The sequence below is a fragment of the Chenopodium album genome, chromosome 18, assembly GCF_948465745.1.
Source record: "Chenopodium album chromosome 18, dcCheAlbu1.1, whole genome shotgun sequence".
NCBI lineage: Eukaryota > Viridiplantae > Streptophyta > Magnoliopsida > Caryophyllales > Amaranthaceae > Chenopodium > Chenopodium album.
Window position 1 is genome coordinate 49,884,141 of NC_137851.1, and position 20,723 is coordinate 49,904,863.

The 20,723-nt window shown below is 34.5% G+C and overlaps 1 protein-coding gene across 1 annotated transcript; it reads left to right on the plus strand.

The window, feature by feature from the left end:
• Positions 1-586: 586 nt before the first annotated feature.
• Positions 587-11,558, plus strand: LOC145591022 (uncharacterized). The gene is made up of 9 exons (XM_081647410.1): positions 587-793; positions 965-991; positions 2,621-2,700; positions 3,208-3,280; positions 3,507-3,564; positions 6,863-6,914; positions 7,003-7,027; positions 7,113-7,204; positions 11,060-11,558. The coding sequence occupies exons 1-9, from the start codon at positions 698-700 to the stop codon at positions 11,115-11,117; spliced, it is 561 nt and encodes a 186-aa protein (XP_081503536.1). The 5' UTR covers positions 587-697; the 3' UTR covers positions 11,118-11,558.
• Positions 11,559-20,723: the final 9,165 nt, after the last annotated feature.

Sequence of the window (20,723 nt, forward strand, 5' to 3'; positions counted from 1 at the left end):
TCTTTAAGAAATTTGGTACGGTGGATCGCTCAACTTTTAGAAAAATATGAGTTGTTCAGAGTTGAGACAACATTTAAATCTGTAAATCTTTCTAACAATAAGTGAGATCTCGGTCCCTAAAAAGCAAAAGTATACTAAGGGTCAACCAAACCATATAGTTAGCCTTAGACAAAGACATCATGACATCACTTAATGTCGATTCTTATTCAATGATCTATGAAGGCCATAAGGGTTATTTCAAAATTAGGATATGTTTTATATATCATTTGCTTTTGTATTGTGCTTAGAATATACGAAAGATTACTAACAATTTTGTCGAACAATTGTATTTCTCTTAAACTAAATAAATTATTCTCTAATTTTTTTAAATCGAAGGAGTAGTACAATTCTAATTCTCCAAAGTGTCAAAAACTATACCGATATGATACTCAATCCATCGAGACAAATAATTCCAACCTTATTTCCCTACCTAATGCCCATTAGGCCATTACAATTCGATTCAATCTAATCCGATCTAGTTTTGTACTTGTACACAGCCCTATGAGACTCAACTATAATTTTGGACCTTTCTAACCCTTTTGCCATTCAACAACTTCCAATTGTTTTGATCACTACGAGTTTAGACAAGACGACTAGTGAGTGGAGTCTTCCAACAATATAGCATTTGGTGAGCAGAACATCTGAAGCTTACACAACAATGGCGGCATCCTGGTTATGGCTTGCCACATTCTTCACCATCTTAACCTTCGCTGCTTCTATCCACGACAAATGCGCTGCTTGCCATGCTGTTGCGGTCTCTCTCTCTCTCTCATTTATCTCTTTTTCAATTGATAGTGTTGTAGATCTGCAATTCTGCATTTGATTATTTATCTCAATCTATGACATTTGCCTTACGTTTTTGATTCAATATGAGAAATTGAAACGTTTCATTGTTTTCTGAATTTCGGTTTTTTCAATCTTTCAGGAAGAGCTGGAGCATGGGCTTGCTAATGTAAGCATTTGCAATTCCACTTTTATTTTTGTATTTCTTGTTTATTCATGCCATAATTCATCCTTTCTTACTTTTGTGCTCTTTATTTGTGGTTGCATTAGACTAATTTCGAATTTTATTTCATTATTTAACTCTGGTTTTATGTGAATTCAATTCTATATAATCTCAGTAGGCCATTACTTATGTTGTGAAATTATCGGTCAGGGATTTGCAATGGAAATTATGAAGCTTGATATAATCGAACTTTGGCTGTTTTGATTGGCATTACAATATATTATGTTGGATGTGTCTTATGAGAGGAGAGGAAGTTTGAGTTTCGGCCTTGTCTTATCCCTTACCCTGTAAGATTCTGTAAATCGTTTTGATGAATTCGAGAAATATACGTTGCAAGTGGTGGCTATCATAATTGATTGGTGTTTTTGAGCTTCATTTTTGAAATATTGTCATAGATGTATGTTTCTTATGGACAAAAGAAACAGATGTAGCTTCCTTAATGATATTATCCGAAGATTAGAGAAAATGGGATACCCGTACTGCAGCTGTTTAACTTGTAAGTTTGAGTGAACAACATATCTATATGCTTAGAAGCTTTTGCAGCTTCCTATAAGAAAGTCATGAAATGTTCGTTGTCATTTGTCAATTAATGAAACTGGCCATGGCATGGTCTTGGCGAGGTTAGGAGTATTAGGAAATTAGGTAAATTATTCATGCTTAGGATCCTAGCATCTACAATCCGTGCAAAAAAACTCTGCTGAAGTTACAAGGCACAGACGGTTTCCAAGCACAGACATTCCTCTAAACCGGACAAGAATTTTTGATAGAGATTATCCAGATTATATATTATGCATATTGTCTGTGTTAAGTGCTTGGACTGTATGTTTAGGCATGCACTTTACACCTGTAGCATTTTTATGACTACGCATGATATGATATAGCATGCCCTTATTATTGGAAACCATATGATTCCATGAACTTTATCAGATTACAAGATCTCCGGAGCATATATATGAGATATAGGGTGCAAAGAAGCAAGTTGGCCATCCATATCCTCAGTTGTGGTAACTCAATTTTTAGCATAACACCATAATTCACGTGCAACCTATATTCCTATCAATGCACTTCTTGCTTGACTCCTTGCATCAAAGTTTGACAACAAAATATGCTTTTTTTTTTTTCAAAAAAAAAAAAAAAAACCTAAAATTGGGTAATTGCAGAACCATTGTTATCCCCTTTCACCTCTACCACTTGATTATTTGACTTCAAGTCTTCAGATGGAATGGTATGCACATACGGAATTTTTTGTAGTTAATTTTTAGTTCTCTCCACCCAATCTCCTGGATTGCTTCCTTGTCATTTTTTGGTGATCAAAACACTTCAGATGTATTTACATATATGTCCAGTTGCAAAAAAATAAGTACATTTGTGTATCGTGACTTTTGAGGTTTACGAAGTATTAAATGTGTTTAATTGATTGATTGTTGAGAGTTCACCATTCAACATCATATTAATACAAGCTTCATTGCTTGTCATGGCACTTTTATATCTTGGAAGTATTGCTTTGCATAATATAAATTATAATAAATATTCACTTTTATGAAACTTAATGTTTTTTAAAAAAATATGATTCAGGAGAAACCAAGGAATCATTTGGATTTGAGAAATCGTTTGGATTCAAAGGGACAACGTAGAGGAAAAGTGATTGATTATAGGTATTATCCCACAGACTCTTTGCCAAACTAACCCTTGTACTTTAAAATTTTATCTTCAAGCTTGTGCTACAAACTGAGTTTGGATATGGTTAAGGATTCATCAGGATAATTGCTAAATGTATGTATTGTTTATTGAACATATCATCTATCTTAAGTACTTTCATGAGGCTATGTATATTATTTCAAAAAAACTACCTCTGTTCTCTTTTAGTTGCAACATGGAGGGGATGCACGGTATCTTAGGAAAAGAGAGAGATAAATTGAGATAAAACGATAGACCCATGCGATGAGGAGATAGTTGAGATATACCCATTGTCGAGCCATAAGTAGCCAACTACATGAACAATCTAGATTGAGTTTGGTATTAAATAGGCCTCTTTTCCAGGGTTGGAAATTTGGGATTAAAGTTTCTTTCCATTAATGGACCATGCTTATGCTCACAGCCATTTACTCTATATTTGCAAGTGATGTCTAACTGCATGATCTATATTTTGCAATTTCTTCTAGAGTAAGCGAGCTAAGAGTAGTTGAACTACTGGATGGCCTTTGTGAAAAGATGCAGGATTACACTCTTCAAAAGGTGAGTCTTGGATTGGCTTGGAAATCTACCCTTTTTGCTTTCAACAAATCCATCCACAATGCGATTTGTGTACTCAGCTCCATTAAGCAATCAATGTTATTGTTATTTTGTTTCACTTATCAAAGTTTCCAGTCATACTTATATGTTATCTTGAGGATGATTTTGCTTGGCGTGGTGAACAATGAGACTAGGGCTAATTGCAAACTATTACTTTTGTTCGATGCAGGTTGATTCCAAAAGACAAGAGTGGATCAAAGTTAACAACTGGGAGAAACTCACAGTTAGTATGTATCAGTACTTGCTAGCTTAGTGTCATTCCATCCTTTTCTCTCCCTCTGCTCTATTATAAGTATCACTATAGGACTTTTTTTTTTCAATCAACCATGCATTAAACAAACCAAGATTAAAGAGGGGGAGGAACCTACTAGATAGGGATCAACTCAACTCAAACATCAAAAGACTAAATTTTCATAGGATGGAAATGTTACAACATTTCAAACCACTCTCCGTCAACCCTTGTAGTTTTAATGGAGAATGATAGCTCTAATTCTATTAATGACCAAATTATAATACATCTTCCTTAGTAGGACCAAAATCCCAGAAGCCTTATTTTTAGATCTCCAAACCATTTAAACAATAGCAGCTATGGCATACAGCATCACTTTCTTGGCATTCTAATACCTTGATATATTTTCAAATCATTAAAGCATGAGCTTCAAGTCAGATCTGCAGCCTATCATCCACTGCAGTTGAACATTGCTGACTATAAATGCAGTCACACATGAAGTGTATGCTTAGGGACATTAAGCTTGTTCCAAACCTGAACATGCCAGATAACTCTTTGCACTTGAGGTTTAAGCCAACAGCATCTACTTTAAAGTTTTAATAGTGCACCCCCTAGGATAAGTAATCCATAACTTGCCAAGTAACTTGGTGCAAATTTCTGTTGGAACATATATATAGATAAATGTGCTTATGGTTCATATATGAGACTTATATTTTACCAGGAGTTGAGAAGGATTAGTATAATAATTATAGTATTAATGAAAAGAGAATTGCGCAAAATGTGGCAACAAAAGGCAAAATCAATTGATTTGTGATTTGTCCGGTTAGGCGAGCACAAGTTAGGATTTCGCCTATCATCTTAGTTTTACTGAGATTATGCGCGCCCCCGGTATGACTGGGCGGGGTGTTGACAGCTTTTAACAAGTTTTTCCATGATATGTTGCGTGCCCGACCGGGCAATATTCAAATTTGACCGTTACCAGTGATTTTTGAATGGTTTTCTTTGTGAACAGACATGTTTGTTGGTTATCAACTGCTCTTCACATATGCTCTTTAAAATAAAGAGTTTATGTGACATATATGATGGATGATTACGAGAAAAATAATTTTGGGGCTTCCTTTTTTGTAGAGAGAAATTCTTTTAGAGTATTTTCCCTTGGTTTGACAAAGACTTGTATGCAAACTTCTTGTTGATTGATTTTGATAAACAACCAAAATCAATTCTCTTCTTTGTATCCTAATAGGTTTATCATGATATCCCCATTGTTTTGTAGAGGGTTGATAATAATCTATTAGGAAAGCGGCTATGTTACATGCCTAGAATATATATGCGGACCCTCTTATTCCTTATCCTCCTATTTCTTCTAACAATCACTTTATGATCTTACAACTTTTTTTCCAATATCAACTGGTATCAAAGGGAGCACAAGAATTCCTTCTATTGAAATTATTTAAAGATAACATGCTTACTCATTTGACCTATAGATTATCAAGTTACCTGCAACATATTAGACATATATACCCAATTCCCTAAGCACCTAGATCATACCCTCCCCCCCCCCCCCCCCCCCCCACGCACACACACACACACAAAAAAAAAAAAATCGTAAAGTTACAAATAAATTCGTAAGCAACTAGGATAATAGACTTTACCACTCCAAAGGAATTGCCTGCAGACCGCCACCACTTTAGTTTGCACACAATTAGGTAGAGTGGACACTGAAGGCCAATAAAATATGTGCCTTGAACCTCACATTCTAATTCTAGAGATTATTTCTCAGGAAAGATATCACATTCAGCAACATGAAGCTGCTTAGAGGATATAGAGATAACCAAAAGGTAGAGAACCCAGAGTCTCCAAATATGTCAACAACCCTATTGATCAACTCATGAGATGTATTAGAACAATGTTAGGCTTGGAGTTAATATAAGCACACAGACCAGAAGCATGAAAGGAGGAAGCAGTAGTTCTAAGCATCCACCAAATAGACTAAAGCCTCCATGAAAGAACATTGAAGGTTTATAAGCAAAGTGCAAATGGCTCATATTCAGACCTTCACATCTCTCTATAATGAAAAGAAAAATTAAAATTTTCCACCAACATATCCAAGCAGCCTAAACAAAATTTCATAGCAATGACAATGGACAAGGGAGAAAGAGGGCCCCCTTACCTTATATTAAGCCACAATTTCCAGAGAAGAATTCTTACGGAGTTGGTATATGGAATGGAAAGAGAAGTTATAATGGTTATAATCCAAGTGAATTTGGGTAGGCATCTATCTTCTAAGAAATCCCATTTCATAGGATCATAGGTTTTCCCTAGACATTTTGAAGCTAAATGTCACTACAAGGTCTCATAGCGAAAGAGGCTAAATGCACCCCAAAGAAAAACGAGTTGAAGGACCCAACCCCTTTTTGAAGTGAGGAAACCCTGCACCGAATGACTTAAAAAAAGACAATGTTGAGCATCCACACAGTTAATAGTATCCTATCTCTATCTAAGCAATGATAGTTGGTAGTTGACCCCCAACTAGGACAAAGGTTTTGGTAATTGGTATGAAAGCTCCATTCCTTAACCTTTGTCTCCAAGAGTCCCAACTACCACTATGCCACTGGAATGAACAACAATCAACTTCCTTTTCTCTGCATTCTTGTTGTAGCTATTATGAGTTATGACACCATACTTTCCAACTTTTTCATCTACCCATTGAGTGAAGGGGGATGAGCTACACCCCCTTTCTCATTTTCAACATTTTTAACAACAATTGAATAAAAAAATAGTATCAGGATCTCCCTCAAGGACAGAGCATCAAAACCTTTTACAAGAGGAACAATATAAAAAAAATAGCAGCGGTTTTCATGTTTTGTCACTGCATCTGATGTAATTTTCTTCCTTTGTATATTTCTGAAGTACTTCAACCCAGTTAAAGAATTTTGTTGAGTAGTGTATTTGCATATAATTCTAATTCTTTTGACTAGGTCTAGAAGAAAGGGAAAAGAGAGTGATACAGGGCAAGAATTTTGGCAATATTTTCACATTAGCGGATCTGTCTTCTCTGTTTGGCTGTGTTTTTTAAACCCCGGGGGGGGGGGGGGGGGTGGTTGTGTGGGCTTATGCCAAATTACTATATTAGATAAACATGAAATAAAAATAGTTTGTGAACCTATGCATGTATCCTCATCCCTCAATGGTGTGTGCCTCTGTGGATGTCAACTAAACCTGCATATCTCAGTATATGTCCTATATGGTCTCTAAACTACTATTAATGAAACCGGCTTTTTCATGTGTGCTTTTAGGCAAGCAAGAAGCCCGAGCACATTCTAAAGATATATCATCCTACTGTGGAAGGTTAGTTCCGGTGACACGAACATTTTTACCTATTTTCTGTTGGATTAAGGAAATCGATTTCTAATTTCTGTATATTATAATGGAGTAGGTTGCTGGAGCAAACTGAAGATGAGGCAAGTTTCTGGTTCACTTCTTTCTGAATCCACTCATGTGGAATATCTGTACATTGATCATTCTGACTTTTCATTGGTGTTGCAGTTGGCAGAGTTGATAAAAAATGGGTCTGTTGAACTTGGAGCTGTGGGCAAGGTGTTATGCGAGGATCTTAGCCAACACTGCAGAAAGACTAGGTAATTATGAACTAAATGCTATCGTCATCTGGATATATCTTGTACCATTAGTACATACTCCCTTCATCCCATTTTTAAGTGCCTGTTTTCCTTTTCTAGTGTCCCAAACTCGAGTGCCTATTTCTGTTTTTGTTTTATGGACAATTACCTACATTCCTCCACTTTATACCTTTTAGCATACTAAACTTTCCTATATACCCTTCAAAGTTGGTGCCCACATGTACTTCACTCATGCTTTTTCATTATTGTCTCCACTAGAAAACAAAATGTAGTAATTTTTATATTACTTCCATGTTCTTCACACATGTTTTTTATACTTCCTTCATTTGCATTAAAAACTGTGAAATATGAGTAACGGGCACTGAAAAATGGGACGGAGGTAGTAAAATTTATTTTTAGTAAGAATGTCAAAAAGAGTGCTGATAAGTGTACTGCTATAGTGGTAGGATATCCTAGTCCTGGTTCTAGGAAAACTTGGAGTGTAGTCCTTGGGCAGGGATTATTATCTATATACTTATTTAACAGCCAACAAACTTAAGCCAGGCTGCCCAGCTTCATCCATTCAAGTAAAATAACTTTGGAGTTTTCTGGAAGTGAAGCTGAGTGCATTAGATTTTAACAAGTACTAGAATGGTGTAGTTGTTCTTAGATAAGATTTGAGAATGAGTGTCTAGCCGTTTGGAGTGAAATAAAACATTGAATTTTAATGCACAGAACAGCAACAATAACAACAAATAACATCTAAGCTGCAAGCAGTGTTCTAGTCTTCTAGTGGTCAAAATTCAGCAGGTTTACTCTTATAGTCTTATTCATAAAGATATTAGTAACTTATCCCGTATATTATTCAATCTATTCAAGCACCAGCTGAAGATCTCTAGCAAGGCTACCCAGCTTCAAATTTCACACACTTTTGACTTTTAAAAATTAAGGCCAAATACATTGTAGAAGATATTCCTACCATTTAGTCATATGGGAATGGGTGTTTTAGTTATCAGATTAGAATCTGCTGTAAAATTTCAAAACAATGATGCCGGAGATAACAGCAGCAAGCCAGCTACCACAAGGACCAATCCCCTAAGCAGCCTTTTGGAGTGGTTTATATTTGGGCAATTGTACCCATGCACTCTTCTGTGATACATTAATAATTTTATCCCTCCAATATCTGAAACATTATAGCAGCATGTGTGTGAAGTAGTTTTGTAGCAATTCCACACTTTATAAGCAAGTGAATGAGAAACATTTGTATTAGCCTGGATGGGTAACTAGGGATGGCAATCCAGTCCGAATCCGACCCTACTCTGCCCCGATCCGAGGTAAAAAATCCGCTCCGAGTCCGAGAAAAAAGTAATCCGAGTTCGACTCCGTTAAAATAATCCGACTCCGAGTCGGAGGAGGGTCGGAGTCGGATCCTAAAAAAAATCCGAGAAAAAAATCCGACTCCGACAAATGTCCGACTTTGACGGATTATCCGACTCCGACTCCAATAGATAGTGGATTTTTGTGTGGGTCATGGTGGCATTGGGTGTGGGTTGTCAAGGCCCAAATAGCCCAACATCTCAAAGTATATTAAATAATGTAAAAGAAACTCGGAGTTGGGTCGGATCGGAGTCGGAGTCGGAGGTCGGATATTGAAGTCGGAGTCGGAGTCGGATTTCGGAGTCGGATGTCGGAGTCGGATGTCGGATTTAACATCCGACTTCTTGTCAGATCGGAGTCGGATTTAGCATAATCCGCTCCGAGTCCGACCCGTTGCCATCCCTATGGGTAACTAATAAGGTTCTTCCTGCTTGGAGATAGGTTATGTATCTCGTTTGACTGTTAAATACACCCTAGTGATGCACATTCTAGCTATTTGTAACTCTGTGTAAATAGAGCTGAATAAATATGACCCTGGAGAGTGGAGATTGACTATTATTTTAAGAAATTGGTGACTACCAGAAGCATAATGGAGTCACTAGGGCTCTTTGTAGTCTACAATTTTCACACTGATGGACTTTTGTAACATTTCCATCGAAGATCCCTACAAATAGCCATGAAAGGGTTGTGGTACTATGCAGGAGTCACTTAGACTTCAAGATGACCATGTCTATACAATTAAACTAAACTCATCTAGGATTTTCCTTGTGTTTTTTCGTCACTTATGTCAATTATGATTTTGAATTTTGAAAATTCACTGCCATTTCCTTCTTACTGGAACTCTGGACTAGCCTAGCTGCCAAGGCCCAGATTGCTTCATTTTAGAATAGACAAAACCTTAATGATGGCAATCAAAAGCTTCATAGCTAGAGATGTGACTATGTGAGGGGTTAGGATAATCCAGGTGGTGGTTGTCATAGGGAAGAGGGAGAAGATTTGATAGGCTTGTTTGGACCGTCTACTATTGGTTATGTAAAGTATCGATGGAAATTTGAAACATATCTGGAAAAGAAGAATCCTAAGGTTATGGTTGACGACTTGACGATAATGATATTGCGTGTTCATCCGGAGTGGAACTGAATAAAAAATACAAATGTAATAGTTGGAAATGGTAACCCCCTCCCCACCCCCCCACCCCCCAAACACCCCACCCTTTTCGGTCTTTCTTATTCCTCTTCCTTGATCACTTCCCTCATTGTCTAGGGATATCCCAGCTCCACAACCCATCATCACCCTATTCTCAAGTTCTCTCTGTCATCCTATTCCTACTCGCTATGAATCTACATTTTATCATCCAGAAGGCAGGCACCTTCACTTCCTGTTCCCCATGTTTTACCTCATTCCTGTCACTGATATGCCTCTCTCTTGGTGTGTCCATGGCCAGTCTTGCTCACATCATTATTGCTGAAGACTGGAATGGCCTATTCTAGGCATTTGGTGATTCAATTTTATCTCCTTGCCAATAACTGTGTGCCTCATAAGTAGGGGTGTCAATTCGGATGATCGGATCGGGTCTGATGAAGTCTAGTCGGGTCGGGTCAATTTTTAAAGTTGAGTCATACTAAATTATTATGTCCACGCGAGTCCAAATCTGAATCGGATAATTTTCGGATCGGTTTCGAATCGGGTCGGGTCGGGTGTGCTTTTGACACCTCTACTCATAGGTTATAGTGAACCACTAGAATTCCGGACATAAACCACTTTGCTAGATCAACACATTGCATGAGAAGGCAGTGAGGCCTAAGAAAGGTGAGGAAAGAATGACAAGGGTAGAAATGGTGGCTATACAGTAAAACAAAAATGCTGTGTGGTTGGTTAGGAAGGTTGCAGGGTAATTGGCACCGAAGGTGAGGAAGGGAGAGAACAGCAACGATGATGACTGGTGCGACAAAATCTCCTTATCTTCTTTTTGAAGCTAATTGTTAAATCAAATCACTACACTACACTACATCCTGTCTGGGGGTTCTTGGTGGTGCATTGCAAATGGCTATTTGATTCTTCGCCTCACACATTTCTTACTTAAAGAGAACAAATTGCTCTTTATCCTTGAATTGATTATCTTAGATGAATATTGATTACCCTTTTTTTCTATTAGTTTTTTCTTTTTAACTAATTTTTCTTTCCATTATAGTGAACAGCTTTAATTAGTTAACTTATTGTGTTTGTCATGATGCTTATTGAACTTTTGGACCAAGTCTTCCTCTGTCCGTTTCCCAATTTATGTTTAATTCTATTATTTGAAGTTTAGAAGTAAATTAAATTTGTATGAACTTATTGGAACATATTCGAACTTAGTGGCCCTATGATGAATTTACCTGAACTTACCTATATTTTACTTTTATCTGTAAAATGATCTTGGTAACCCTTATCTAAATTTGTTGGAACTGTGCTTCTATTACTTCTTCCTGAAACCTTTTTAATCTCTCCTGTTTTGTGCAGTGGCTCGAAAAAGGAAGATGAAAGTGACGATGATGATGATATAGAGGATGAACTTTGAAGCCTTCGATCTCCAAGCTTCTATAGCACAGTTTTTAATCTTGTGTCACATTACTACTCTGATACAATCCAAAAGTTCGTGAACGATGAACTCTCGCTGCTATATTCAAGAGTTCCATCACATCAATAGGGCTAGATAGTGGTACAAATAGTGTCATCCTTGTGCTTTTCTCCAGTCCCTAAAGAAAAAGTTTAATACAAATTTTGTATGACAAGGATTCTTAGAAACATTATCCTCTAATGAGGAGAGAAACATTCAAGCGATGTCTCTACTGTCACGGTCGTACACCGTAATGTTTACTGTCTTTCAGATCATTTCACTGTGTTTTTGCAGAATCAAATGCCTGTATTTTTCTCTCCATAGATCTTCAGCAGAAATCATTTTGAATTTTTTGAGTACTTGACTGGTAACTAGAGTGAAAGTTTGTTTTATGGTTTTGAATTACCTGGGTCAACATCCAACCGTTAACTTTGCCGTTATTTACTTATTTGCCTCAAAAGATCATAAGTTGCATATTTACTTATTTGCCATTATTAATGTTAATTGCCACTTCTTTTGAACTCTTAAAAATAGTGTGAGAACATTTATACCCTAATGGGGCGTTTGGTAGGAGGGATGAGATTAAATAGGATAAGGTGAAATTAATAGATAGATAAGGATATAAATAATGTATTCCATTGTTTGGTATAGGTTGGGATTAGACTGGAATACTAATAAAAATACAAATTTACCCTTACTAACCCTTTCTTCACTCTCTTCTTTCTCTTTATTAAGGTTAGAAAAGTCTTTTACCCATTAAATTTAATCCCCATCCCTTATACCACCCCCTTAGTTGTATTAATTTGGAGGGATAACCTCCTTTTATCCCCCTCCTAACTCCCTCATAATCCTCATCCCTCTAAACAAACAAAAGGCTTGTTAAATCCCTCCTCTTTTATCCTATCTCCCTCTTTTATCCCTCTAAACAAACATTATCTAATAATATTTATTCATGTACTTTTTTTCATTAATATGTCAACAACCAAATTTGTGATTTAAGGTAAAACCTAAAGATCTCCCCGAATACGGCAAGTTATAGCGCGAGCATCATTCGCGTTAGTCACCTTAGTAAACCAACAAATAAATTAGAGTAATTTCATTATTGTATTCAGCAAAAAAACAAAATTTAATACTCTTTGTAACTATTCCCAATGTACTTAAACACATAATTTTATTCTTTATTCACTTTTCTTAATTTTTGTGAAATATTAAAACGGACTCTTAATTATAGGACGAGTAATAAAATAGTGGTGGATTTTTACCAAAATAAAAAGTGTTGTAATTATTGTGAATCGGATATAAAAGTAAAGTGTTGCGATTATTACAAAACGAAAAGAGTATGGAATAGTAATAATAATTATAAAGTCTTGTGTACAACGGATGTACGTTAATTTATTGTAAAACGGGTTAAAGTTATGTTAAAAGTACTTAAAGTTACCCTTTATACTGCAAAAGTTATTATTTTTTCTATTGATAAATTTTATTTTACAAAAAACTTATATTATATTAGATTAATCATATTAGTATATATGGTATATACTCATGTATCTACAAGAAATCTATACTTTATATACTAAAGTAATCACAAGGAATATTCTAGAATTACACGTGTCACGTTTACATTAAAAAATTTCCCTCCAAAAGTTTTTTTTTTTTTTTTTTAATTATTTTCCTTAGAAATTAAAAAGATAATTGATGAAAAAAAATAAAATAAACAACCTTTTTCAAAAAAATAATAATAATAATAATATATAGCCTAAATAATAGAACAATAACAACAGTTTTAAATAAATAAAATATTAATATTATACACAATCTATAAACACATACAAACTTATAATAATATATAAATATAACATTTTTCCTGTGAACATCCGAGCGTTGCTCGGGCAAAGAACTAGTTACATATTAAAATAAAATTTAAACCACTGACAAATTAAAAGTTACCCTTTAAGTGGTTAAGGTTACCATAAAAATAGTTAAAGTTACGCTTAAACTCACCGTTTTACAATAAAATTAATGTATACCTGTTGTACATAAGACTTTGTCAATAATAATAGTCAAACTTTGTTACAAATACAATTTTTTTTTTTTTTTTTTAAAAAAAAAAAAAAAAAAAAGATAAAAGATTCAAAATGTTTTTATTTTGACAACCAAAAAAATTAGCAAAAGTGAATATAATTTGTTACGGAGTATTTTAAAAAATCTTATAACCCACACACTAGTTTCCCAAAGAAAAAAAAAACCTATAACTCCTATAACTTAGCTAGAGCAGTTTGGAAGAGTGTACGTGCTACTGCTAATTGCACAACTTTTTGGACTGGATCAATGGTTAATTCGCAACTTGGAAGCTAATGGCTTAATGTTTGACGACAAATGGCCTACTTGCTTTGCCACTACCTTATGGTGGCAATGGAGTACATTTATGGAGATGGAGGAACTCTACAACTTTTGGCAGAGGTAATGACATTCCTACCTATACAGGGTATTTTATTAGAGGCCAAGTAGAAGACATCTGGAATGCTTTCCATGAGAAAGAAAGTCAGCAAGCTCGAGCTACAAATGGACAATCAAGCATGTATCGAAGCTTTGAAGAATCCAGCAATCCAAGGAGGAGAGTGTGTTCATATTTTGAATAAGTGTCGTTTGCTATTAAATTTGTCTAGTTGGTCAGTATCATGAGGGAAATAAAGTAGCTGATAAGTAAGCTAATTTAGATCAGCTACTTTAGGGGTCATCCAAAGGGAGAAGGTGGTATTTTTCGGATGTTGCACCATTGGAAATCTCTTCCCTTCTCCATGAGGATATCGTAGGAGTGGCCTTAACATGTTTAGTTGTTTGATTTCTTTCTTTTATTGTACGAGTTTTCCCTCTTTCGCACAAAAAAAATAAAAATAAAAAAATCTCTGGTCTATAAAAACTTTGTATTCTGGGCTCTCTACATCGACTCCTCATTCATTAATTGCAGGGTGATGGAAGAAAGAAATATGATGGTGGTCTTAAATATGATTATTACAAGAAGCAAATATTGATAACTTGTGCAGCAACTGATGGTCCGAGTCAGGGGCGGATTATAGAAGGGGCGTATAGGGGCTTGGCTCTTGCTACATTAGGAAAAAAAAATTACAACGTAAAAGCAAGAAGTATATATAAGCTGAGTCTAATAAAGTAAATGAACCTGTAAAAGCCCAATAAACTACTTACAAAGTATAACTGAATTCTTTTTAATTTTACCTAGAAACCCCATTCCAACTCCTTTAAAAGTCTGACGTTTTTCCTCTTTACAACTACTCTCACAATCACAATCATATACAGTACTATATTTGTCCACTTAATCTGATTTTGTCACAGATCATTGACTTAATATGACGAAAACAATCTTTCAATTATGTTAAAAATTATTGGCTCCCAAAAGAAAAATTTTCAAGATCCGCCACTAGTTCGGGTGGTTCATCACTTTGAGTCTGTAACACCCCAATAATTCTCCCTTTTTCAAACCACTTACTTTAAATAAAATAGTGGAGAACCATTGACGTGCTACCGCCACGTGTTAAAACGTTAAGGCTTTATCAAAGTATCGCAGCGGAAAATCAAACTTAAGTCTTTAAAATAACATAGTTTAGAAAAAACGAATAAGTCAAAGCTTACAAATTGGAACCATATAAGGCCCTTATTTAAAACCAAACTAATGATCAAAATCCAAAACATAAATGAAATAGCAAAGCATAAATAAGTTCAACACAAGAATCGAATACTCTCAATCACACCAATCCCTTGACAATGCGTTTGTCAAATCCCTGAACTTCACATCATCAAGCTAACCTGTACATACTGCTCTCCAATAATACAAGTGTAATAATTGGATCATCACAGGGTCATTGAAAGGCGAAGGCCATGACCAAAAGAAAACACACACAAAAGCACGCAATCAGCAAAGCTGAGTACATTCAAGCTACAACGTACCAAACCTAACATGCTCAATTAATTAAAGTAAATAAACATACAACACAAATTCATTAATCAAGACTCCACACTTAGACAATTCAATTGACTCAACATACTCACTAAACAAATCCAAACACTTGACTCTATATATTTAATCCAATTAATTAAATTTGGAGTAAGCAATAAACCAGGTTGTCTAATCCACCAAATCATTTTGGTCCCAAATGACCATTTAAGTTTAGCGCGATGCAAGAATGGGCGCGACTCCATTCTCACAAAGTTAGTCTAGGATCTCATCTAACTTTCATTATAAAATAAAATGTAAATACCAAAAGAGAAGAGGACATATTGATCAAACAAGCCTCGAAAAGCCACGGGCTACCACCGTGTACTCCAACCCATAATTGTCAATACTCTAGAAGTGCACGCTTTCCAGAGTTTTATTGCTCATCCATGTTTCACTTTACGTGATTACAATTTTAATTAATAGCCGACTCAATCAAGAAGACCATACATAACAATCATACATCAATTCATTTTTAATCTTATTTAGGACAATGGTGATCACATCACAAATTGACCTTTAATTCCATTAAACTTCCAAATTATCCAAAATTGTTGAACATAGTCAACCCACCTAGCCATTTCGGCTTAATAAACCACCTTTACTCAACATACTAACAAGTCATGATTGAGTAATAAATAAATAAATAATAACCTTGTGGAATAATTAATAAATTCATTCCACTTAAACCATTCAATTCCAATCCTTTAATAATCCAAATGTGGTTAACAAACCAATCCAATAAAATTATGCTTGTATCAACATTCCATACAAACATTTTATCCAATATAATTCAATATGTTTGCATCCATAATTCCATACAAATATAATCAATTCACCAAAACATGTTTCATAAACATAAGCACATGAATTAAATCAATGTGTAACCAAACAATTTCCATCCAAGTGTTCCCTAATCATGAAACTAAGTTCTTTCCTTTTGGTACCTAACATGATACTACTTATAACGAAGTAGACATGTACGTACCTCGTACAAACAATCCTTTGGGCCACTTTTAATCACTTAAAATTCTCCTAGGGAATAATCACTTCCTAGAAAACAACCAACAATTAATATTACTAACCCAAGTAATTTCCAACAATATAATATGATGAAAAACTTATTAAAATAAAAAAAACATATTTATATGCTTAATTAACTTTAAAAATAATTAATTTTATTAATCAAACTCAAGGATGAAATTTTAAGCATAAAAAAAAACTTCGTTAAAAATGAAAAACTGCCCGAAAATCATATTTAGAGGCAGAATTTGGCCACGAGAGGGTGGTGCTCACTACCATAGGTAGTGAGTCTTTCTTAAAACATCGTTTCCACATGGAAAACACTACTTTTTTGTCAAAATCTGATGAGTTCAGAACCTGATCGGGATTAAAACGGGATTAATATTAACGAACCGAAATCTAAACATTAAAACACGAATTTACGTGTTCAAAATAATCTGGAATTAAGTTAAACTAATTAGTAGTTATAATTACCAAAATTTCAAAACATCATTACTATAAAAGCCCTAAATCAATTGTTCATAAAAACCCTAAAATCATGATTTTCAATAATTAAAAACCCTAGGTTATTAAATTTACAAAATCTGAAAATTATAACATTTATAAAATTTGAAATTATAAAGTTTAATCATCAAAATACAATTTGATACTAATTAAATTAATTTCAAACAATAAAATCAAAACCCATACTCAATAATTATAATTACACAAATTAATAAAACAAAAGAGAAAGAAAATAAGACTAACCTTTTGTGTGGGAAAATTTTGGAGATGTATGGGGTATTTATAGGAGAGAGAGTGGTGTAGGGTTAGTTTTAAGATTGGGCCTCATAAAATTAATGGGTCAATTAAGAAAGTAAAGTGGGTTTGGTTTGTTTATTGGACATAAATTATTGAAGAAAGGTTCATAAAAAGTTCTTTGTAATAAAATCGTTCATCAAACCCAAAAATAATTTGAAACTTTTGAAATTAAATCCGAAAAAATACAAATAAGTATTATGAATAAAATATAATTTCATTAATAATATATTTAAAAATACGGGGGATTACAGAGTCCGCATAGCAACAACATACTCATAAGTCATAATGCCCTGTAGCAATGATTGTATAGTTTAAAAAGGACATTAATGGGATGCAAAAGAGTTTGCAGCACAATAATTCACTGAAATACACATGTAAAGTTATGACTGGGCAAACACACGTAAACTGGCCTTGAGGGTTGTGTCGAGGAAGACCCCTCCGATGCCGAAGTCAATACAATGTTTCTAGAGAGAGAAAGCTATGCAAGAGAATTAATTGCTTGAAGCTTAATGTGAATGAATGAAGAGAGAGACGAGTGAAGGTTTTTATACCTTACCCAATAGATAAATGAGCTTCAAATCAAATGAGCTTGTCACATTAACTGGATCTTTGACTGACTTTGCACTTAAATGGAGAGTTGAAACTTGCTTTGGGCTTTTGTAATTAACACATTTATGGACTGGCCCAATTGAAGTTAATTGGACCCAAACACCACCAATAGCCAAATACTCATAAAATACAACCTTGGCAACAAAAGGTGCAAAGAAAGCATAATATGCAATTGTTAGCAGGAAATACACTGTTAGAGGTAATCATTGATTTAACAAAGATCTACAAAACTTTGGGAACATAACAGATCTTCTTGTCTCAGGCTTGTCTCAGGCATTGAACTCCACAAGAAAAACCAATTATTGATTTCTCCTATGTAAATTACTCCGTGTAATGGCTTAGGTAAGCGGAAAGGGTACACATAGACTTAGTCTATGGGTATCCCACATAGACAAGTGATTTGCTCAATTTCTATTGGCTAAAACTTTTGGCCCCACCTTAAAGGTTTTGTAAATTTCAGTTTGATACATTTTGGAATTTTATTTGAAGTTTGAATTTTATGGGAACGACAACATTCCCACCATTATTAACCTTCTTCTACTTCAGATGAATTCGATTGAAATTTCTCTCACTAATTTTACTGAAAGACGACAAAGAAGTGGATAGTAAGAACGACATGAACTAACATCGCAAGGCGAAAGCCTGCCATTGAAGGTGAGAATCGAACTTGCAAAGAAGAAGAAGCAGTGAAGCAGTAGCCACTTTTTTTGTTGTAATTTTTAGTAATTGTTTATTTGTAATTAGTAATTTTTAAGGGCTCACCCAAATAATCGATCGCCATGTCTAGCTAGCTTCGTTTCATTTGTAAATTACTGAGATGATAGTATGATACTAAAATATGAAAAATGATGCCAACAATACTCATATTGATACTAAAATAATTAATCTGATACTCCGTACAAACTAAGCCACAATTGTTATTTTTTTGTTTTTGTGAACACAATCACAATTTTATATCCATTTTAACAGATGATTAATCCTAATTTAGTTAATCATCATTTGTCGACCCAGGTGCAATAGGCATTACAATTTACATTTACATGTTACTATTACTATTTTTCTAAATCAATTGCCATTACATTTTAAACTTCATTTCATTAATTATATATCGTATGAAACTTTTCAACTCAAGTAGACCTTATTACATGTAAAATAAGCTAATCTAAAGTTGGATTAGCAATAGAAGCTTATCAGTTACTTAAACTGATGCTTGAAAATAAGCAAATTCGTAATTGAAGTTGTCAATGCCTTTTCATATATATTATCTCTATTGATGCTTGAAAGTTGGCGAGATCGGTAATGCTCTTGCCTGAATATACATTGTTTGGCAATAAATTCTATAACATGATTATAATTAATTGCAAATTCTAATAATTTTTCATGAAGAATGAGCGTCAAATAATTTAGCTGAAAGTTACTGTGAAAATTTTTGCTCACCACTTTGGCGCTAAACCTCCTAAAATTTTCCCTCCCAACAATTCTCTTAGATTTTTGGTAAGGGATGAGTTGTTAATCTCTACGTGGTTGTCTATGTGGGCGCTCACATAGACTAAGTCTATGAGTATCAAGGTAAGCAAACAATGTAAAAATTTGAGAGATCAAACATATGAACACATATCAATATCATGACTTCCTTATATTCCCAATAGCACACTACCACTGCCCAACATTAGGCATTTGTAACAAATTCATCGTCAAAGACGTTTGTGAACTGCCACACTGTTACTAAGCTTTATGCTCCCCTGACATCACCAAACCCCTAATCCCACCCTTGTATATTCTCAGTCTCAGACATGTCAGCAAATAACAGAATATTCGGCCATCACTATTGAAATGCTCACAGCTCACGAAAAAATTGAAACAGAACAAAACCATAGAGGCACACATAGAGGTAATCATATACGATTAAAGTGTTTATAAAATTGTTCCGGAACAAAATCCATAAAAACCATAAGTGTTTACAAAAGAGCGAGCATTCATATCAAGCAAAACTAAGATAATCACAAAACCATGAGTTTCGGAAAAACATAGGAATTTCATCACAGTTCTAGAGTCTAGACAAGCTTAAAGTAGAAGGTAATTGAGCCTAAATGACTGACAAACACACGGAAATCATCATGTTCCGGGTTGAATTTCATGAGCGGTAGGGAGTTGCCATCCAGAGCTTGCGCAGTCCAACGAAAGGTAGACAATGTCATACCACCAGCAGATGCATCCAAATTGACAGCATATTTTAGGACTTTGTTCTTCGAACAAGGGCAAATCTATGTTTAATGTAATGGGGTCAATTGACCCCACTTATTTTGTAAAAAAATTCTTGTTACAAATATTTGAATGATAAGATATACTTTCTCCATTTTTTTTTACTTGACCCGCTTTGACTTTTACATTATTCATCACTCCTCCTTTGACCATCTTTTGTGAATAATATGTAAGGAAAAATATATTCATGTTGGATATTTTTAAATTCGTCTTAATAAATACTATCATAATATGTAACTTTTATAATTTATACTTGTGGAAAATTAAAGTTATTGATCGTTAAAGTTTTGCATTGACAAGGGTGATAAAAGAAACAGGTCAAGTAACAAAGAACAGAGGAGTAATAAGTTATTTAATATAGAATTATATAAAATGAAAAGAGTGATATAAATTTATGATAAATCTATTAATAGCCATAACCATAATTGCATGTGTAAATAATATATACGTAGGGCGTGTTCGGCGCTAGCGTTTGAGTAGCTTTTAGTGGTTTGACTTGGTCAAATCACTACTTAACACAAAATGTAAGTGTTTGGCAAAGTAGTAGTTAGGGTAGCTTTTAGTGGTGAAGGTAACTTTTACGAAAAGTTAGAAATATTAGCTTTTGAAATTAGAGATAGCTTTTGAGGTATCTGTTAAAAATTTAATCTATAGTATTAAATATAAAATATTGATTTTTAAATATAATAGCTAGCCAACCACTACTTTACCGAACACTCATACCTAAATTATCTATCTTCACAGCTAACAGCTTGTTGATAGCTAAAAGCTACCTACACAACTGACAGCTACCTTCACAGTTGACAGCTACTTTCACAGCTATATTTTGCCGAACACGTCCGTAGTTTCATGTAATTTGTTAA